The sequence below is a fragment of the Podarcis melisellensis genome (genome assembly GCF_964234715.1).
Source record: "Podarcis melisellensis genome assembly, chromosome: Z".
NCBI lineage: Eukaryota > Metazoa > Chordata > Lepidosauria > Squamata > Lacertidae > Podarcis > Podarcis melisellensis.
Window position 1 is genome coordinate 1,897,758 of NC_138547.1, and position 17,450 is coordinate 1,915,207.

General features: G+C 47.3%; 2 protein-coding genes and 1 long non-coding RNA gene across 11 annotated transcripts in view; 2 read left to right on the top strand and 1 right to left on the bottom strand.

The window, feature by feature from the left end:
- Positions 1 to 7,548, top strand: part of STRBP (spermatid perinuclear RNA binding protein) — a 114,781-nt gene extending 107,233 nt beyond the window's left edge. For 5 of the 7 annotated variants that reach the window (XM_081896426.1, XM_081896422.1, XM_081896423.1 and 2 more), the window contains one exon: positions 5,256 to 7,548. In XM_081896426.1, coding sequence (XP_081752552.1) covers positions 5,256 to 5,350 — 95 coding nt within the window. In that variant the 3' untranslated portion in view covers positions 5,351 to 7,548. Of the gene's footprint in view, positions 1 to 2,168 lie in introns of all 7 variants that reach the window. The other 2 variants (XM_081896424.1, XM_081896425.1) reach the window with 1 other exon arrangement.
- LOC309361600 overlaps positions 1 to 17,450 on the top strand; it is a 215,819-nt gene that overhangs the window by 91,187 nt on the left and 107,182 nt on the right. The gene's annotated exons all lie outside the window — the stretch shown is intronic.
- The window catches only part of RABGAP1 (RAB GTPase activating protein 1), a 90,408-nt gene continuing 88,290 nt past the window's right edge, over positions 15,333 to 17,450 (bottom strand). For all 3 annotated transcript variants that reach the window (XM_081896362.1, XM_081896361.1, XM_081896363.1), the window contains one exon: positions 15,333 to 17,282. In XM_081896362.1, coding sequence (XP_081752488.1) covers positions 17,160 to 17,282 — 123 coding nt within the window. In that variant the 3' untranslated portion in view covers positions 15,333 to 17,159. The remainder of the gene's footprint in view (positions 17,283 to 17,450) is intronic.

The following is a 17,450-nucleotide window of genomic DNA, read 5'->3' on the forward strand; positions in this document are numbered from 1 at the left end:
AATGAGCAACAATAGCTGCAGTGGCTGTTACACGAGCAGGGAAATGTGTGAACTCTTCCTCCTACAGGATTGTGTGAGCAAGTCCAATTGGCTCTGCTTACTCCTCTGCCCACAAACAAACAAAAAACTAGGCAGTGCCACTTGGTGTGCTGAGCAAAAGAACCTCAACACTCCTTCCTCTGAAAGTGTGTAGTTCCCCCCTGCCCCAATGCTGCCCCCCATCCAACAACAACGACCTTGTCTTGTTTAATTGGGGGGGAAAAACCCTGGCTCTTTGGATTACTTTGAATGTAGTTTTATGCAGCAATGAGAGCAAAGCCCATTGGAGTCAGCGATACGGTCCGGATCCTGTGGCATCCCAACTGCCCCCCTTCCCTGAATCATTTGCTGCGACACATTCCTCCATTGAAGGAGTCAGAAGCCTTTGTTGTTTTGAGGATACATCCTTCCCAGAGAACATGGCTGTTTGCCTGCACCATTTCCCGCAACTCAGGTTCCTGCAGGTCTGAACGCTTCATTCTTAAGACTGCTTTTGGCAAAGTGGAGGGGCGCAGCCAGTTAGGGGTTTTGGAAACTCAAGTCACAGCCAGCTCTTCCAACCATTCTTTGTACATTTAAAAGCAGCCAGAATAAGAGGCGTTTGACGGAATGTGCGATCAAAACCAAAACTTCAGTTCAGCATTAGGGGAGAATCCTAACCATCTAATCTAGCTATCTGTCAGGGATGCTTTAGCTGTGATTCCTGCTTTGGGCTAGAAGACCGTTGGGGGGTCCCCTCCCAATTTGGCAGTTCTGTAGTTCTATATTCCTAGCGGCAAGAGCTGTTCCAGAGCACAAAAGGGGCAGCCACAGAGAAAGCCTTTCCCCACATCCTCAGCTCAGAGGTTGGGTGAGAGGCAAAGGAGAGCTTCTGCAGCTGATTTTAATGTCTTGATCTTTTAGGGCTTTTTAGTCCCTTCCCTTAAGACACTGGGCTCTCACCTCAGAGTGGAGAAATGGGAGCTGCCTTAGTGGAGTTTTGGAGAAAAGGCTGAGAGCGCCACAGTGCCGGTGCCTCTCTCTCTCATCATAGTTCTGGAAAGTTGGGCAGGAATTCAGGAGGGGGGGGCGGCTGAGGTAATTGGCCACCTAAAATTGTGTCGTTCTCTGCCCCTTTCCCTCTCCCTCCCACCTTACACGGCCCATCGCTGACTCCCAGCATCTTGCGTGGAGAAATGCTGCCCTCATTCTCTGCATAAAGGATCCTCACCACTCTTTTTTGGAAATGTCTGACTGCTTGGTTGTGGTGCTGAGTCTGGGGACAGAAGCGCTGCTCCTGGCTGTAAGGTTCCCACCCACCCACCCACCTTCCCCCATTTTTTCTTCTCTTTATCTTTCTCTCTCTCTCTCTCTCTGCCTCTGTGAAGCTGTTTGCATGTTGGGAAAGTTTCCCTGATCATCTCGATCTTCTTGGAATAACTGCTGTTGCTGCTTTCTGATTTCTGAAAAGAAACATGTAGGTGAAAAGACCCAGGGCCCTTCAAACAGGAAACACTTGTTGTTTTACTCTCTTTTTTCCCTCCCCCAACAAAACAAAACAAGCATCTGCAACAGACTCTTAGTGAGGCCACAAGAATGTTAAATTAGGCAGAGAGAGACCTGGTTGTATTTTTCCAGCCCCTTTCCCCCGCCTAAGAGGACAAACTCCCACAAATTATTTGTCTGAGCTGCATTTCTCCTGTCTGCTTTGAGGCCTTCTGCAGAGGGAGGGGTGCGAGTGCCCCAGTGGGACAGCTTTCGGATGCGCTTCCCTTCCACACACGTAGCAGGGTGTTGATGCTGTATTTGCCACCATAGCAGGCTTGTGAAACAAACTCCAGCCTGCCCTGGCATATGTGCCAAAGTTCTAGCTGAATCTCTCCTTTAAAAAAACAACAACAAAACTAGTTTCAGTCCCCTAATGAACCACTTCCTGTTCCTTGTCTGCTCTGGTCTGCTTTGGGAGGGAGTTGGCTTCAGGGGAGGGTGACCTTTTCCCCCCAATATACTGGCTGCTTTGACCTTGGGTAGCCACCAGGAGGCCAAATTAGGAAGCTTCCTCTTGTCTCAATTAAACAAGCAAACAGACAACTTGCCGTTTTCCAATGGTTAGACTTACCTGGAGTCCTCTTGGTTTCTTCTCTTTTTAGGTTTGCCCAAGAGAATGCTTCTGTTGCCAGTTATGAAACTTCCCACCTACCCAATGCCCCATTATTCCTTCTTTTAGCAAATGGCAGAAACCAGTCCCCTCTGGCTGACTGACCACTGCAGTACAGTACAGAATGCTAGAAGTAAAAGTGATACAGGCAGATTGACAGGACGTCCTGCCTGCTTTTAATCCTGGTTTTCTTTGAACGCATACTTGAGCAAAAACCATTTGTAAAGAAGCATCTTTTCCTACTTTTTTATTTTAAGAAAATGCAAATTTAGTTCTCTAAAAACTTGAAGCAAGCAAACAATGGTCTGTGAAAATGGTTACCTCATTTTTTTTCCAAAATAACTTATACTAGCCTTCTGTTATAGGGAATAAACTTAGATGCTTAAAATCATTGTTTTTAAGTGAAGTACCCAAATTATGTAAAACTTAAAAAAAAAACTTGTGAAGGATGTATAGAGTATAAGACGCTGATCACAAAAGAATAATAAAACCAGTTCTTGTTGTAATGGAGAGTTTTCGCCTGTTTTCTAACACAGGGCCATGGCCTCCGTGTGCCTGTCACCTTTAGGCCTTGGGATATGTGGTGTAGCTGCTTCTCTAAAAAACATACTCTCTGCACTAAAAATAAAATAGAAGAAGTCCCACCCCCTGAAAAACCTGTTTAGCTTTGTAAATACCATGTCATGTAATCCAGTAGAATATGGGCTCAATTACTGCTTCAAAGAGAAAGCTTTGAATGAATTCCATGTGAAGGTTTTGTGAGGTCCTTCCTAGGATATGCCACGCCAGGTCTTGGAAGGACCTCCTATCTCTTTAGCACTTACAGCGATAATGCGGGCTATGTCTACGTACGGCAGATTGCTCATACTCTGCTGCAATCTGCTGTTAATTTAGGGGGGTTACCTGGACACTTCAGATCCAGAATATGCTCTCTTAGGATTCATTTTGCTACTTTGGGAACCAGAGATGGTGGCTATAGAGAAGTTTCGAATGTCCTCTTCCCCTGCCCCTCAAATTTCAAATGAGTCAGGCATATCAGATAATCCAAATTGAGAAAGTTCTCAGACCATAAATGAGAGCGTTGGAATGTAATAAAAGTCCAATAGTTAGATCTACTGGGAGTTAAATGCTCCAATAGTTAGATCCTTTAATTCCAAAGTCGGCTCCCCCAATCACCCCCCACCTTTAAAAAAAAGAAACCAACCTCAAATAAATGAGCCCAACTCACGGATGTTCTTGTGGCCTCCTTCGCTCAGTCTGGGATCTTGTAGCTCATTGGTGCGAATTTTTTTGCCCCCTTTTTCAGAGCTAAAACTAAGGCCTATCCTTTTCCCCATCCCTCCCACCCACAACCTTGTACAATTCTAAGAATCTGAAGCAGCAACACGGTCCCCATGAAAACTTGCTACCTTAATTGTCCTGGTCTCGTCCAGTGCTGCTGTGGAAAGTTAGCCGTTTCAGCCATAGGCCAGTATCTGCCCTTTTCTTTTAACATTCGAGCATTGAAAGCAAAAGCGGCGATTTGCTGGGTCATGTGCCATGGGTTTGCCTGTGCACATACCTGCTTCGCTTTGAGATCCAGGAGACTGTTCTCGAGAAAGACTTATGTGTGGTTATGTGGGGGCTCTTCACTCTTTCGCACTAGGGGACTTAGCTAAGGGAACTGCTATTAAGGCATCACCCCCACAAAAAACGTAAGTGTTCCTCTTGCTCTCTTCTTTTCAAACGTCACCCATTTGTGGCTCACCTTTTTTATGATGGTTTTGTGCTGCCCAGAGGAGGCCTTTATATACTCTGCTCTCCTCCAGGTGTACTTGGACAGGGGCAAGGTGGGTCTTGGTCAATGTGTGGTGGGGTGTGTGTGTGTGTGTGTGTGTGTGTGTGTGTGTGGAAAGGAGGTTGAGTTGTGGGGTCTCTAAACCTCCATGGAGGAAGAGCTCTATCCTTAAGATGCCTTCTTCAGGGGCAGAGTATATAAACAAGCAGCTTTCTTCGGGGTTAACCACAGTTGTGGTTTTGGGAAAAGGTGGCAGTGGAAAGTGAGCACCTAAGTATTTGTGCTTCTTTGGAATGTGATTTCTCCGTCCTCCACAGCTGTTTCCACTTTGTCCTCTGGCTTTTTGGTTCAGTGGCGGTGGTGCTTTAAAGGCCGTCTTAGATGGGCAGCATCAAGTCTGCTGTTCGTCTTCCCTTGCATCTGTGTACAGGGATTGCTATTTTTAATGCGGGGAGGGGGGGGGAGGTTGGGAATGGGACTGAGGCTTGGGGTGCCTTCAGATCGAGAACAGTATTGATAAAACCATTGACTGTCTTGCTGGCCTATGGATGAAAGGAAGACCATCACTGAGCTTGGAAAAGCATGGCAGATAAGACTTACCAAACAAAGAGATTTGTTTCCGTGCAAATTGGCAGCTTGATAAATTTCGAGGGTTGGGGGTGTTTTTTGGTGTGTGTTTTTGTTTTGGTTAATGCCATGAAATTCTCCCAACCCCCACACTAAAAACCTTTCAAGCACAAATCTTGCTGACTTTATTGAGGATTCGCTTTCCAGAGAGATCCTCTCCCTGGTCAGTTGTGACAGCTCTCTGTGGGTGCTATGCTCTTTTCCAACTTGATGGCAAAATCATTTCCAATAATTGATATGAAGTCATTCCCCCTGACCTCTCCTCTCCATTTATTTTTTTGTCATGTCGGGAGTTACTAACCACGTCTGTAAACCTGCCCTTTTGCTGCGTATTTTACATTTCTCTGCTTTACTTGAAAATCCTAATAAGCTATTGGTTCCTTATTTTTTATATTCTGACAAATATATGAAAGGGGGGGGGAGCAGGTAACTGTTAACTTTTTTTTTTTGAGGTTGCTAATATAGGATGGTTCCATATATTTTTTTATTTACCTAAAAACAAAAGCCCGCCTACCTCAAAAAGGTATCCAAAAAATGTGCCCATTTTGCAATGAAAATCCCACTTACAGCTTGAAAGAGCAGAGAAATTTAAGCGGCGCTCGCTACTTTTCCCTTTTCTTTAATTAACCTGCGATTTCTCTTCCCCTTGCTTCTCTGCTCTTCTCTCTGCTGTAGGTGGCTTTTTCATTGACGGCCCTTATTGCCAACCTCTCGACATGGCTCCTTTTATCATTCACTTGGGCCCTCAAGATTTCTTCTCTGACTTCTAGAGCAAACAGGTTATGCGGTTCGGAAAAAGGTGCTTTTTTCCCCTCCAACAAACGGTTTTTAAAAGCAAGACTTGGAAGGAGGGAGTGGGGGGCAGCCTTCAGCAATCAGATTTGGGACTCTCTAGTTTTCTCTTTCAGGGAAAAGAAAAGGAAAAAAGCTCGTTTATATTTTTTTTAATTCTCAACTTTCCTGAACCCCCAAAAAGCAATACAACCCACCCCGGCTCTTAAAACCACAGCAATAGATGTACAAAAAGAATGTCATTTGGCTACTTCTGCATTTCACCAAGAAAGGAACCAGCCTGTCGAAAAGAGGGTTGGGGTTTTTTTTTGCATTCTGAGCACTGGCCTAGCTGCTCAGGTCAAATTGTTGGCACTCCAGTTTGGGCTTTTGAGCAATGGGAGGGAACACTTTTTCTCTCTCTCTCTCTCCATTCCCCCCCCCACCTGCCCGCCCCCTGGATTGCAGCAATGGGGTGGGAAGTTTCCTGGTTTCTAGATGAATTTTTTTGGGGGGTGAGGGGGAGTTAAGAAAGCTTCATTCCTAATGCACAACTTTGTGAAACTTATAGGCTCTTTCACCTGCAAATAAATGTGCCCCCACTGCTGCTGCTGCCCCCCTCTCCATTAGCATTTGCCCTATAAACCTCATGGCCTGAAGGATGCCATTGGAGGGCGCTGGGTCCATGGGGAACAAACAAATTCCTTAGGGAGGAATCCAGCCAAATTGCTAGCAAGAGAGTGCAGAAGCTTTGGCTTCAGATTATAGCTCAGCGGTGGATCTTCTGTGTGGCTTTGGTTAAGAGCCAGTCCTTTCCTATTAAATGGGAGCAATAAGCCTACCTTGCAACCCCCCCCCCCTTGCAAGGACAGGTGTATCACTTATATTATCAATGCAGCCAATCCTCAAGGCCTGTTGGAATTTTTTTTGGGGGGGTCGGGGGCAAGAGCAGCCCTCTTATTCCAGCAGAGCTTGTGAGGGATGAGCTCTGCAGGCTGTGTCCTGGGGGGTATATCTCCTTAGCAAGTGAGTCCTTGCTATACCTGCTTCTCAGGAGGTTTAACAGAAATCACGCTTCCAGCCATTCTGGACTTCTGTTTATAAAGTTAGGCTTGAACTGTGGCTGGAAGAGGAATAGCACTTCTGTTTATTGGCCTAGAGAATGTTTCTGTTACTTCCTTTTCAACCATGCTGCTGTTTCACTGCACCTTACTGTTAATAGGCTTTGTAGTTTTTTTCACTTGTGAAATGGAATGTAAATATCCAGGGAGGGTTTTCTCTTTTCTTTTTTTACATATTTATTTCTTTGGTTAAATACCAATTTAAGTTGTGTTTTAGTGTCCGGCTCAAGGAATTGACTGTAAGGAAAATATTATTTGTGTTTTGTCTTAAGACACCATTAGCACTGAGGCGGGCACGTTCAGAGGACTGCTTAGTGGAAGTGTGCCTGCTTTGCATGCAGAACGTCCCAGCTGAATCCCCATGGCATCTCCACATGGGAACCCTGGAGAGCCCCTGTCAATCAGCGTAGGAGCTGGGTGGACCCCAATAGGGTGACCTGGTTCCTAACACACTTCTGAGCAGATGGTTCAATTACTGCTGTCCTCACTGAAAAATCCTGATCAGCCCTCAATTTAGAGCCCTCTCTGTCTCTCTTGTGTTCCATCTGAATGACCTAAAAGCAGCGCAGCTGGACTAGAGAGTAGCCTGGTTTGTGTCTGGGTGGGGAACCTGTGGTTGGGGGCTGAAGACAGCTGGAGTCCCCAGTTTCCCCAACACTCTCTTAGTCCAGAGCCCTCCTTGACAGTGGCCTGTGCTGGTGGCAGCCCTGGTCCCCGGCACCCAGTAATTTAGCACTGGGTGACCTCTAGACGGTTCTGTTTTGGGCATCTGCAGTTATAATGATGAAAAAGCCTTCAGTCTGTGAGTCTGCCTGATTCCCCCCTTTCAAAGCAGCCTGTGCTGAAGCTGCCAAACTTTTTCTGGCACTGAATCCCCACCCATTTTAGACGTTGCAGTCCTTGAGGTGGGGGGCTGGTGCTTCCACAGGCCATAACCCACACCCCCTTTTCTGGGCTTGTGCTGAAACCACCACCTTCATTGCTGGCTTCTGAAGAACAGAAGAGGATGTCCCATAATAACTGTCATGAATAAGAAATGAATGTTTTCTTATCAATAATTAAATCTGATCACTTAACTGATGCTCTGATGTTTTTATTATTACTATTTAAAAAGAAACATTAGTCAGCAGAGAACATGTTTATAAATAGAGCAGATTAATTCCTGTGTGGGGGTGAAAGGGTGGCGTGGAGAATGAGTGTTTAACTCATAGGTTAATAAGGTTGGTGCTGGATGGGAACCTTTAATAAACTGTCCAAATGTCGCAGGAGGGCTCTGAAGCTGCTCTTGGGTTAAATTTTTAAAATGTTGCATACTGTGGCAGCAGAATCTAGAAAAGTGAAGTGGGAAGAAGAGCCTGTGCTATAAGGAGAATTACCTCTTTACGTCTGCAACTTTGAATTTCTGGAACTGTCGCTTCACATCTAATGCCACTGACCTCCCCCATAAGATAGAGAGGAAAAACCCCAAACCAGCCTGGCAAGGCTGAAGCCTGCCCACCTCAGCCCTAGAGACACACAGCCGTTGCCTCCCTCCCCCATTTGCTTATGGGAAGTGGAGTCAGCTGTGGGGTGTAGGTCTCCTTTTGCACGGGCTTCCAATGCCACACCCCCAACACAAATACTCCTTTGCCCCTAGTGCCCAACACCAGTTACTTAGCAAAATCTACCTCTACAGCCTTCATACAAGAATCATGCCACAAGCACGTGGGTCACGCAGTGATGTGTCATGTTCTACCCCTCCCCCATCACAGGAAGTTTACCTTCTGCACCTCAATCCATGTTCTCCAGCTACAACATTCATAATTCAAGGCAGCACCACGGGGAAGGGCCTGCAACAGTTCCTACTTGAGGTAGGAACAGGTTTGGCTGGGGAAGAGACCTTCCAGAGGTGAGATGCAAGCCATGTGCAGAGATGCTCTATAGGTGCTGCACCAGAGTCTATTCTCTGTTGCTCCAGAGGGAATGGGACCCACCTTCAAACTGCAAGGGAAAAACAGACTTTAGACTAAATGTTTGGCACTGGAACAGACTGTGCCTCAGAAGGCTGCTCTCCGTAGCTGGAGATTTTCAAGCAAGGGTTGAACACCTGCCTGTCCAGGACATGGTAACAGTGGGGGCTGGACTAGATAACCATCTGATACCCCTCCCAACGCTGATTCTAATTCATTCCTGCAGCTTGAAGAGATGCAGTCTAGGCTGGAACATTCAGTTGTGGACAAGTTACAAAACAAACACAAAAACAAACCCCAACAGCAGCAGCAGCAAAAATAAATAAATCCATATTGCTATCACAAGGAGCTATAACCAGTGGTGAGTTTGGCAAGTGAACTTGGTGTGTGTGTGTGTGTGTGTGATAGGAAGCACAACACAAACCTCCTAAAGGCCAGGAGTTCAAAAACTGCAGCAATGCTTCTTTGGTGTTTAGGGGACCACACACAGCTTGGCTGCCTTCCTGGCGTTGCTCTGCCCTGCCACTTTGAGAGCAAATGAGCCCCCGTGCTGTCAGCATCCATGCTGTAACCTTGGCCGGCCAGCTTCTGCTTGAAAGTCAGCCCAGGCTGGGAAACCATTAAGTTATTCATTTCCTCCAATGACTTCTCTGTGTGTTCTTTTTTTTCTTTTATAAAAGAAAGCCTGCTTCTCGTTCTCTCCTTCAAGCATCCGTGTCCCTACTTTACTTTTAAAAAAACTCAATTTGAAACTATTATGACTATGCAAGAGCAATAAGGCGCACAACCCTATTGGTGGCAGAGGCTGTCCTTGCTTTATTGGGCAATGCAGGGCAGGCAAGCAGCACACGCCCTTCTCTAGCAGGCCAGAGCCCCCTTGCAAGTGAAAGAAGCAGTGGAGTCCGCCTGCCCTTGTTCTGTAGTTGTATAAGAGCAGGGACTGGCAGCTGGTCAACCCTACTTTGCTTTTTCTAGAAAAAGCAGACCCCATCTGGAGTCCTGTGTCCAGTTCTGGGCACCACAAATTAGGAAGGATACTGATAAGCTGGAACAGGTGCAGAGGAAGGCAACCAAGATGATCAAGGGTCAGTTGAGAGAGTTGGGTATGTTCAGCCTGGAAAAGAGACTGAGAAGTGATATGAAAGCCTCCTTTGAATATCTGAAGGGCTGAAGGACTCTGCTCCAGAGGGTATGACCCAAACCAATGGATTTAAATGGCAAGAAAGGACATTCCTACTAAAAATTAGGAAGAACTTCCTGAGGTTAAGCACTGTTCAACAGAGAAAATGATGCCCCTAGATGGTGATGGGCTCTCATGGGAGGTGTTTAAGCAGTGGTTGGATCGCCCTATGTCAGGGTTTTTTTGCTGCGAATCCTACACTGCAGTGAATTGGACTAGATTACCCTGGGCTCCCTTCCATGACCTGAAAACAAGAGCTGGTTGCAAAAGATACAAAGTTAGACTTAAAGAATAGCATGAAAGAACTGAACTGAGGCCCACAGTCCTTTCAACACGAAAATCCAGTCCTGGTTAGCTTTTTTCATTTCAGCAGAGGCAGTGGAAGACAGGAGTGCCTGGCGTGCTCTGGTCCATGGGGTCACGAAGAGGCAGACACGACTAAACAACAAATTTAAGTGGGGAAAGTTGCATTGCTGTGCTTATTGTTAATTAGTTGGGAGTCTGAAGCCTTTGCTGTCCATACCATGGTCTACTGGTCAGTCTGCTTTGTGCACATGCTTGGATCTGAAAAGTGTCCTCCATGGCAAAAAGACAGGCATATAACCACTATAGATTTTGCCTACTGAAAAGTTAGGAGTGCTTAACATTCACATTGCACTGGCCAGTGGGTAAATAAACCTGGACTGTACAGATCACTAAGCACAGGAGGGAGGATGAGGAAGTACAACCCGCCCAAGAGATGTGTTTGTATGGTGGGCCAATTAGGTCTCAGTTGAGGAGGAGGGAAGCAGCTGCAGGTGAAGCCAGATAGCTATGGAGATCAGCAGAAGCTCTGTCCCAGACTGATCTTCAAAACCAGGTGCAGGTATCGAATTAATGGGACATGAAGCGTGAAAAACCCAACCATTATGGCAATAAATTAAGAGCCAGTAGAGGCGGTTTATGACTTTGCCATTTCTGTACCACAGACAGGGTGTACTTAAGCCATGGCCTCAGGACACAGCTGGAAAAACAAACTCTAGTTTTACAATGTTTACCAATTCCATTTGATATTAGGTATTTCACTAAGACTATTCCAAGGGGAAAAGGCACCCAAGACAAGGGGAGTCACTGGCTCATTGGCCTAATCCATCTCACCTACTCTCTTAATCTGGTCTCCTGGCTCTCTCTCCAAGCCATATCCCTCACCGGTCCCACTTCACAGCAAGCTGGCATTGCGGGAAAGGATTTCTGAGTAGTTCAGAATCGCTTTCCTCCCCTTTCTCAGCACACCAAAAGAAAATGAAAGCTAATGGTCACGACAGAATGGTATCTCCATAAAAGTACGTGCCACATTGTTTTTTTATATACAGGTCTTTTATGATAGCTACCTGCGTGGCCTGGAGCAAACATTTAGCATCACTGCCTACAACAGGTAAAGAGAGAAAATGGGTTCAAAGAAGTCACTTTCTTTCAGCGATGCAGTCAGGAAGACTTCCTGGGTCACCGGCAGCCTTAGCCATGATCTCAAAGCAGGTGCATGTTCTGCCCCACACTTATGGACCCTTGAAATATGTGCTGGGAAAATTCTGTTAAGCAGCTACCTGTTCTGCACACCACCATCTTATTCCAAAGCTGCTTATTAAGCAAGGGCCAATTTTCACAGCTTTTTCTCCTTTTTTCTGCGTGGCGAAGTCATACTTTACTTCAACTTCTCCTTCCGCCGGATTCCAGTGCTAAAAACACGCCCTGCAGGTAACTCCAGATTGTGACCCAAATCAAAACAGGTGTTTTGCAAGCCAAGGGGAACCAAATGAAAAAAAGTTTAAAAGCTCCACGGATGCATCTTTCTATTATGCTCCTAGTACTTATTGGCTAAATTATTCAAGGATAGAATTAATCACACTTATCTTTTGATTGGAGGGACGCAGGTGGTGCTGTGGGTTAAACCACAGAGCCTAGGGCTTGCCGAGCAGAAGGTCGACGGTTCAAATCCCTGCGATGGGGTGAGCTCCCGTTGCTCGGTCCCAGCTGCTGCCAACCTAGCAGTTCAAAAGCACGTCAAAGTGCAAGTACATAAATAGGTACCGCTCCAGCGGGAAGGTAAACGGCATTTCCGTGCGCTTCTCTGGTTCGCCAGAAGCGGCTTAGTCCTGCTGGCCACATGACCCGGAAGCTGTATGCCGGCTCCCTCGGCCATTAAAGAGAGATGAGCGCCGCAACCCCAGAGTCGGCCACGACTGGACCTAATGGCCAGAGGTCCCTTTACCTTTTGATTTATGCCAATGATCTTCAATGTTCCGTTGGGTGTCCTGCTCAATCCCTGCCACCCTGGCTCACTTTCAGAACATGTTTCTTTGGCTGTGCTGACTGGTAACATCAATTCAGAAGGCCAGTCAAGAGCAACTGGTGGGACACAGTAGAGTCCTGTGGCTGAAGAAAGTGATCGTGGCCACATCAGGGCCACCAAGCCTGACCAATGAGCCTGCCAGCTCCCTGCCTCCTCTCCCTGGGCTCTTATATTCCTGTGGCCCAGGGCAACTGCCTCACATGCACAGAGCAGGCCAGAAGGTCAAGGCGGTCACTGCAGAGTGCATTGCCTAAATCAGGGGTTGGGGTCCTTGAGTTGAGGGGCAGAATGCATCTCTCCAATCCTTCTCGTCTGGACTTTGGATCTCAGCCCAAGCCACACCTTTCCCTAGCCCACTTCACACCCAGAGTGGTTTTGCCTATTCTTGAACTGTGATGCCTCCCTCTTGTGTGAGTGAAGGACAGAGAGGGGTGTGTGCAGAAACTACCCCACTATGCAAAGTTAAAATTCAGATTTGTTGCTCCACTTACTTTCACCTTTAGCCCTACCTGCCACTGCATCCTTGCAATAAGAAGGGTTCCCAGAGGAAGGAGGCAGCTCTGTGGCCAGAGGTTTCAGTGCATTAAGGTGCAAGGTACAACAGGTGCCAGAAAGGCAGCTGGCTCTCCATACAGTCACCTCTCTGCGCTAAAGGAACTTGAGACAAACTGAATAAAGCATTTGTAAGAGTTTTTTTGGGGGGGGGAGACAACCCTGCTGCACTGAATGAGCCATACTTCCTGAAAATTGATTACATGAAATGTATTGTTTCACACTAAAGAAGTCAGCAAGCAATTTGTAGGGACAACATGCAATATACATCATGAAACCCCACTCCCCCAGAAAAGTGGAACCCAGAGGAAAATAATGGTGGAGAACCTTTGGGCTCCCAGCCTTTGCACAGCAAAAATGATTCTGGAACAGCAGCTGAGACCCCCTCCCCCCACCGTGTGCCTGCTATGTCTGTGGGCTCCAGAGACAGAGCCTCTAAGCAGGCTGTCCCCTCCCTGCCCACTATGGCAGGATCCCTGGGGGCTCCTAGCATCACACGCCTTCTGCTTCCTGACAGCAACATTGCCCCTTGAAATGCTCTGGTCAGGCAGGCACCCTTTCTTCCTGCACAAAGCAGCCGCCTTGCCTGCCCCAAGGTGGCCTCCAAGCTATTCTTAGCTTTGTTAAATTCAAAAGGGGAGGAAGGAGAGACAGGCTCCTAAGCAATTAGCAACAAAGCAGAATGCTGCAGCACATCTCCCTTGCTAGGCAGCCTGGCAACACCTGTGTGTGCTTTGGAAGCTGCTGCATCTAGTGAGCGAACGTCAGCTTGTGTTTCAGGGTAATAATAGAAGTGTGAAAGGTAAAGGACCCCTGTATGGTGAAGTCCAGTCAAAGGCGACTATGGGGTGTGGTGCTCGCCTCACTTTTCAGGCCGAGGGAGCCGGTGTTTGTCCACAGCTTAGAACTGCAGAGGTGGATGGGACCCCGAGGGTCACCTAGCACAACTTGCAGTGCAGGAATCACAGCTGGAGAATCCCTGGCAGGTGGCCGTCCGACTTCTGCTTAAAAGCCTCCAGTGAAGGCGAGTCCACCACCTTCTGAGGCCCATCAATAAATGTACAGCCCACGAGCCACACACAGGGCAGGAGCGGCTCGATTCCACGTTGAACCTGAATCTTCAAACGTGCACAGATTGACCATGGAACCAGATGATATCCATCCTTTGCAGCCAATTGTCTTAACTGCTAGCCAAGGTACTGCAAGCAGGCAGAAAAGTGGACCTTGGAAGCAACTCAGAAAACACTCCTTCATCCATGGGCACAATTCAGCACCTGCTAAAGGACGGGGTGCAGCTCAGTGGTAAAGCACTTGCCTGGCATGTAGAAGGTCCCAGTCCCTGGCAGCATTTCCAGGTGTGTGGGGGGGGGGCAAAGACTCCTGTCCTGATGCCCTGGAAAGCCATTGCTGGTTTGCTGAGCTGGATGGCCCCATAGTCATACTCAGGGTAAGGCATCTTCCTGCAGTCCTATAGACCAGGAATGCCCAACAGGTTGATCGCAATCCACTGGGAGGTTTTGGTAGATCGTGGTCGATCGCTGGGTCCCTTCCCTTAGCGTTTGAAAAACAGAATCTGGCCCTGCCCCCTCACCCTGCCTACCACTGTTGATATGCAGAACGGAAGACGGAGTAGTTTACTCAGTGAGGCTGTTTGTTTCCCCAGTGAACTGTTGTTGAGTGACTGCCCCTCCCCAATGGGGGCTTTCCTCCTCCCTAAAAAAGCTCAATAACATTGCCCAGTACTCCCCAAAAAGGCGGCTTTCCTTTCCCAAAAAAAGATCAACAACTGAAAACTGAACCCCAGTTTTCAATTCTGTAAGTAGATCGCAGCTCTTGGGAGTTGGCCACTCCTGCTATAGACCAACAAGTCAACAGATGACAATATCAATTTCCTGTAATATATCCACAATGGCGCTCAGAGATGTCTTGTGAAGTTCCCCACTTATCAGGGTAAATATTCAGCAGTTGAACTTCCCAAGTGACTCTCTTAGCGGTCCTCCTCTCTGAAATGGGTTCAAATTGTAACCAAGGATTAAAGTGCAGAGTTTCAAGTGCTCGCTCAGCTACAAAGCTCAGCAGCTAAATTCTGATGCAGTCACCAGACCTTCAGCAGAGCCACTGTCTAGGTGAGGATGAAGGGAGAGGAGAACAGTGCTGTTTCCTGTAGGCCAAGCAGCGCTGGAGAACATTTTAACCAATGTTCTTTAAGTCAATAACTAAATGGAAAACACGTGCCTGCCCCACCCCAAGGCTTCCAGACACAGCAGGCCATGTATCCAAAAGTGTGTTTCCCAGGGCTAAGGAAAGTGGGAACTTTTAGCACAGGTGCTCAAAGGTGCTGCCCATGCCAAGAGCCTGGGGCCATTTTAGGCTTAGGCACACAGACACTCTCTCTCTCTCTCTCTCTCTCTCTCTCTCTCACACACACACACACACACACACACACACAGCCCATGGCCCCATCCAGCAGGGCTTCCTATGTGAAACAAGGAGGGAGCTTCCGTGCAAGCGAAGTGCTGTGGGTCAGTGCAGGGGGGCTTTTAATGGATGTGTTTCCTGTGCGTGATGTTCTTCCCCCATCAGAACACAGCTGGGACTCTGGAGAGGGTGGGTTCCAGGAATCAAGAAGGCCAAAGCTCAGCAGCAGAGCGCCTGCTTTGTGTGCAGAAGGCTCAATCCCTACACGTAAAGCACAGGAAGGTGCTCTTGTCTGAAACGCTGGAGTGCTGCTGCTCTGAGCGTAGAAGGCTGCTTCCTAATGCCCCAACCTTTTCTTAACTTTCTTACTGCCCCAGCAGAGACAAATGGAGCAGATGACATTTCCATTAAAAGTGAAAGACAACAAGAAAATAGTAATACAATTTTACTAGTTTATATATCAATTCAAAGATCTATACTCTGCAAACTACTCTTCTACTACAATGTCCACACATCTATTAATGATGGAGTTACAGTTATTTTTTGGTATTATTAAAACAATACGAGATATTCATGTACACAGTTTTAAGGGGAAGAGAAATTATGAACTCCTGGGCACCGCAAGGTCTTTTTGCCTCTGGTAGTCTCAGGCTGCATTAGCTAGCATTAGTCTGGTCAACAACAAAAAAAATAATAACGTAGAAATACAAATTATCTTTATATACAAACCAGTGCCTCTTATTGTAACCAGCTTATACTCAAAACACGCTGCACACAAGAAAAGTTTATCCGCTGATACAATAGCTATTTCATTTCAGCGTAGCACAAACCAGTATAAATTAAAAAAGAAGAAATTACAAAGGTGCAAAACCTCCATTCTACAGCTTTTCTGGTGAGACGTTTTGGGGTAGTCTAAGCGCTCAGAAATCCAAGCAGACCTAGGACCTACCGGTGTAGTTACAGGAAGCGTGGAGGGAAAGGGAAGGGATGGTGGAAGCGGGAATGGTGCACACGAACAAGGAAAACCCAGCCGGCCATTGGAGCCACGAATCACCTCTGCCTGGGAGAGGCCCAGGCAAAGATGGCGAAAAGATGGCACACAACAACAGCGCAGCCAGTGCAGTGATCCCTCCTTCCCTCCCCACCCCTTTATTTTGTGTTGCCCTCTTCCCATCCATGTGCAAAACCATAAAGGATAAAGGATAATAGCTCCCGCAGAGGCAGAGCAGCTCTCCAGAAAGTGCAAGGGAGGCTGGCTAACCAGACAGACAGTCTTAATGCTTTTTAAGTTAAAAGTACGAAGCTTCTGGTTCACAAATGGGCTGGATCCAAACTAAGCTAAGTAGTATCTGAAGATTCCACCCAAGTCAACCAGACAAAGTTAGGAGCGAGTTAAAAGCCTCGCAGACTTCATTAGGCCCAAGTTTAGCTTAACTCAGTCCAGAGGTCCTGCCCACTGAAATGATACAGGTATGTGTTATATATGGCTCTGGAAGATGAACCACGTGTGGAACGGACCACAGTAGAAGTTAAATAGCTCGGAGACAAGGAGGACTCCAATAGCAACAGGTACTTTGAAAAGACAATGATGACACTCCCCCTCCTCCAACCCACTTGCATAGAATTGATTAGTGACACAATAACTAAATGGTGGACAAAGGAGAGACACAGGGAGGTGTGTTCACACACTTGCGGGGAGGGGGCGAACCTGCTCCAAAAGGTAACCATGCAAATGCTTCTTCCCCCACTAACTCAGGCGGGGGCGGGGGAGGATCTGGTCTCTGGCACTGGAGTAACTTCTTGGAAATAGTATTTTTTCCCTTTTGTTCTTTTAAAGAGTTATAACTGTAAAAAAAAAGAAGTTCTTGTATCTGTAAACTTAGTAAGTCCGAGGTTTTGGTAAATTCTCGTACCTGGGCCTGCGAAATGCCTCCAGCCAGACTGTAGAATGGAGTGTTTTTTTGTGTGTGTCCCCCTCTCTGCCCCTCTGAAAAGAGCTTCCAGTCTACAGCTACACCCCCTGGTTAAATAATCAGTAGTATGAAGATCCTGCGCTGAGCCTCGCAGCGGTAGCCTCGCAGAGAGCTTGGGCCACTAACCTGCGGAAAGCCCCAACATGCGCTGTGTGTTTCTAGAGTCTATGTACATTCTGGTCCTCTCTCTCCCACATGGCAGCAGCATCGGCAACTGGCCGAGGCAGCAACGGAAGGCAGAAGGTGTCCCAAGGGGGAACGTGGGCCGCGGGAGGAGGCCGCCCCTTCAGCACGTCTCTTTCCCTTGAACGCCTGTCACTGTCTTTATGGAGCTCAGTGTTCGGTTGAACCAGGTCTTCCGGGAGGCCTGCACCTCATTCAGCGCCTGCCCCAAGTCATGCTCCAGATCCTGGAAGGCAACAGGAAAGGAGAGTCACATAACTCCCAATTTCCGTGCACACAACCACCCCCACCCCCTCCCCAACCTCACTTGAACAAACCTAAGCAGGAGGTACAAAATTCATTCCAACTCTACGTTGTCTTGTTTCCAGAAACCATTTTTTAAGAGAAGAACTTG